Source organism: Limulus polyphemus, unplaced genomic scaffold (genome assembly GCF_000517525.1).
Source record: "Limulus polyphemus unplaced genomic scaffold, Limulus_polyphemus-2.1.2 Scaffold10157, whole genome shotgun sequence".
NCBI classification, from domain to species: Eukaryota; Metazoa; Arthropoda; class Merostomata; order Xiphosura; family Limulidae; genus Limulus; species Limulus polyphemus.
The window spans coordinates 16,508-19,986 of NW_013675767.1; the positions used below are offsets into that span (position 1 = coordinate 16,508).

At 30.9% G+C, this 3,479-nt stretch overlaps 1 protein-coding gene across 1 annotated transcript in view; it reads right to left on the reverse strand.

The window, feature by feature from the left end:
- LOC106476265 (laminin subunit alpha-5-like) overlaps positions 1 to 2,829 on the reverse strand; it is an 18,945-nt gene extending 16,116 nt beyond the window's left edge. The window contains exons 1-2 of the mRNA XM_013936930.2: positions 2,613 to 2,829; positions 1,730 to 2,182 (exon numbers count right to left, since the gene is read on the reverse strand). Of these exons, the coding sequence (XP_013792384.2) occupies positions 1,730 to 2,182; positions 2,613 to 2,639 (480 nt within the window). The 5' untranslated portion in view covers positions 2,640 to 2,829. The remainder of the gene's footprint in view (positions 1 to 1,729; positions 2,183 to 2,612) is intronic.
- Positions 2,830 to 3,479: the final 650 nt, after the last annotated feature.

The window sequence follows — 3,479 nt, forward strand, 5'->3', positions numbered from 1 at the left end:
CTTATCCATCAAAGTGTTCTGAAATTACTTATCCATCAAAGTGTTCTGAAATTACTTATCCATCATAGTACTCAAAAAGTACATAACGGTTTTTGGAGATTGTTCATAATACCATTAAGGGCTTTTTTAAGGCTTATTTTTGTGAGTAATAAACAAAATCATCATAACTAATTATGCCAAAAATATTACAAACTTGTATAAAATAAATACTTTTAACAACATTCAAATCGAAATACCATGCTAATAATACTATGACTATGTAAAAATAAACTTAATTGTGCAATTCAATGGCGATTTGATCGAGTAACTGATCCAAATACTTCACACAATTGATTAGCACTATCAACTAAAAACCTAACAGTGACTGGTTTTTTGCAAGCTTACTAACTGACTAACCCAACAGTATTTATATCTGATGCCTCACTTCTAGATATTTGTTAAAGTTACTAGATTATTATAGACCAAGTTTATAAACTTTACAATAATAATGCCATGCACCCTCTAGCTAAGATCTAAATCAAATATAACTATTCTGCTTGCCCTCTAATGAGTAAGGATTATTTGATTATAATGATTCTTAAAGCATTGTGTTATCCACACTATATACTCTACATTTTGTACTTAAATTGTGATAATTACTGTTTACCCTTTGACAGTGAGTATTTAAAATTAAAGCTGAAGTTCAAATAACTTCTGTCAATGTAAACAAGCACTCTGCAATTCTCTATTTTTTTCAAAACATATCCTTGTTGGTTTTTTCAGTAAAAGAGAAAAATAAAGATTTTTTAATCTTTTCGTATTGGAACTGAAATAGGATTGGATAATTTTATATCAAAGTTATAGAAACTACAAAGTGTTCCAAGTATAAATTTACACATTTTGAGCTTTGGTGTTACAAAAGGTCTTCTGTATTTTCTGAGATTTTACTATTAATATCAATGTGAAAAAAATCCCCAGATATATACTCCTTACAGCAATAAAGTTAGAAAAAAAAAACCTTTACTTTCCAGATAATAATAAAAAACTTTTTATTTCAGCCAATGTTTTGCCATTGTAGCAAAACCTTGTCTCAAATAAAGTTTTTTTGGCTAATTTTATTACCAAAATGTCTTAGTCTCTCCAGTATGCACTAGAAATTCTGAAAAACAACAAAATATCGTATTCCTTATATTGAGTAATTCACTGTATTATAATTCAAGTGAAATAAGATGTACAAAAATGAAATACAATCAATAATTTGTGTAGAATGTTAATTGCCTCTGTATTGTTCATGTTTGTGGCAACTAGGACTAGCTTTATCAGGTAGAAAAAATCAATAAAAGTTTTTATATTAATCATAAATACAGATACAAAACAAGCTTCTACAAAATTAAAAACTAGACCTAAAAAAATATTTTATATCTTTGTAGCTCAAATAAAGATGGAAAAAATCTTCTAAATTCAAATAGTTGAAAGTAAGACACAGATAGCCCTACTAAAGTAGAAGTTTACAACAAGTTGCAACATATATATATATATGTTTATTGATGATAAACAATGATATTTACAAATTTTACTAATAGCAACAAAATACTTGAAACCAGCCCTGGTTACAACCTCTACTGGCTAACTACTTTTTTAAGTATTGTCACATACTGTGAACCTTGTCTTTTATAAACTATGGTATGTTTGAGTTGAAATATAGAAACTGATAATTTCAACAAAACAAAAATTCATACAGATACGATACCTTTGTTGCTTCTACAGACAGTGGAAAATGAGATTCCATACACTTCCCATCCTGTTTCACACACTGTGACTGTGGAATGGTATAGTCTATTTCCCACTCTTCCAGAGGTATGGCCACAATACTGTCAATTGCAATGTTTGACCCATCATTCCTATCCATCTCTAATGTAACACTGGCATAGTTTGAGTCAAAGTCAAACACTGCAAGTTTTCCCATACGGTCAATAACCGCTTGTCTACAAACAAATGAATATGAACAATCGTACAGAATCGCTCGTCCTTTATCCATCTGATTTTCCGTTGCCACATCAACCATCAAATTTGTTGTCTCTCCGCCTTCGGGGGTGTGATACAAGATTACTAAAATGTGTCGGCCAGGTCTATTGATTTGCAAGTCGAGCTTCAGAGACATTTGATCTTTATTTAGCCATGCCATAGGACCAGTTCCAAGCTCCTGTCAAGATGAATAAGTGGATAACGACTATATGATGTAAACTTCAGTAACTTCTAAAAAAAAATTTAAGTGCAAATATTTCTAGTACACACACAAAAATGTATATTTCCATACAAAGCTTATTACAAGTATTTTCATGAAATCCCACATATACACATATACTCTCATAAAACAGTTTATACTTAAATTATGCTATGATACACAGATAATAACTACTTAAGTGTATCTCATTACACTCTGTTTATAACTGAAGTTATCTCATGATACACAGATTATACATAAACGTGTCCAATGTAATCATTCATTAAAATATGACGATTTACACCATATAAATGAACGCTTACACACAATTAGATAAAACTGACTCTGACTGAGAAAGATATACCAGATACTAGACACAAACGTATAGGGGAAATGTTGTAAAACTAACAGTAAGAACAGCCTCTTCGGTAAACATCTTAGCTTTAGTTCTCTGGTCTCCCACTGCAACATAAGCAGCCTCTCCCTTCACAATGTCACTCTTTTCAGTCAGTCCAGGATATCGGAAATGACGACAAAGCCCTGAGGTGGAGCCAATCTTACAGGGAGAGTTCACTTCTTCTTGGAGCAGTGTTGCTTCAAAGTATGCTTGAGGTAGTAGTACTAAATAATCCTAGTAATGAAAAATGTATTCTTAATTTGGTGCAGAATAAGTTTAAATAGAAAAACAAAAAAGAAAGTGTGGTTAATAAATACAACTGTACTGTTTTATCACAGTTTTCACTCTGGCAGAACTGTCGAGTGTGGTTAATAAATACAAGTGTACTGTTTTATCACAGTTTTCACTCTGGCAGAACTGTCGAGTGTGGTTAATAAATACAAGTGTACTGTTTATCACAGTTTTCACTCTGGCAGAACTGTCGAGTGTGGTTAATAAATACAAGTGTACTGTTTTATCACAGTTTTCACTCTGGCAGAACTATCGAGTGTGGTTAATAAATACAAGTGTACTATTTTATCACAGTTTTCATTTTTGTAAAACTATTAAGTGTGAATAATAAACATAAGTTTGATGTTGTACCAGGGTGAATACTGTTATACAGTCTCTTGATAAAGGTGTATAAAAAACAATGAGCATTAAGACATGAAATAATGTTGAAGCATGTTCATACATAACCAAGTGACAATACATTAAAACAAAAAGCACAGAGAAGAAAACTTAATACTTAATATGCTATTCATTGGTATTATAGAATACAAAAACTAAATGATAATATTTTCTAACTTGTAGCTAACTAAATGTGTAATCAAAACTATA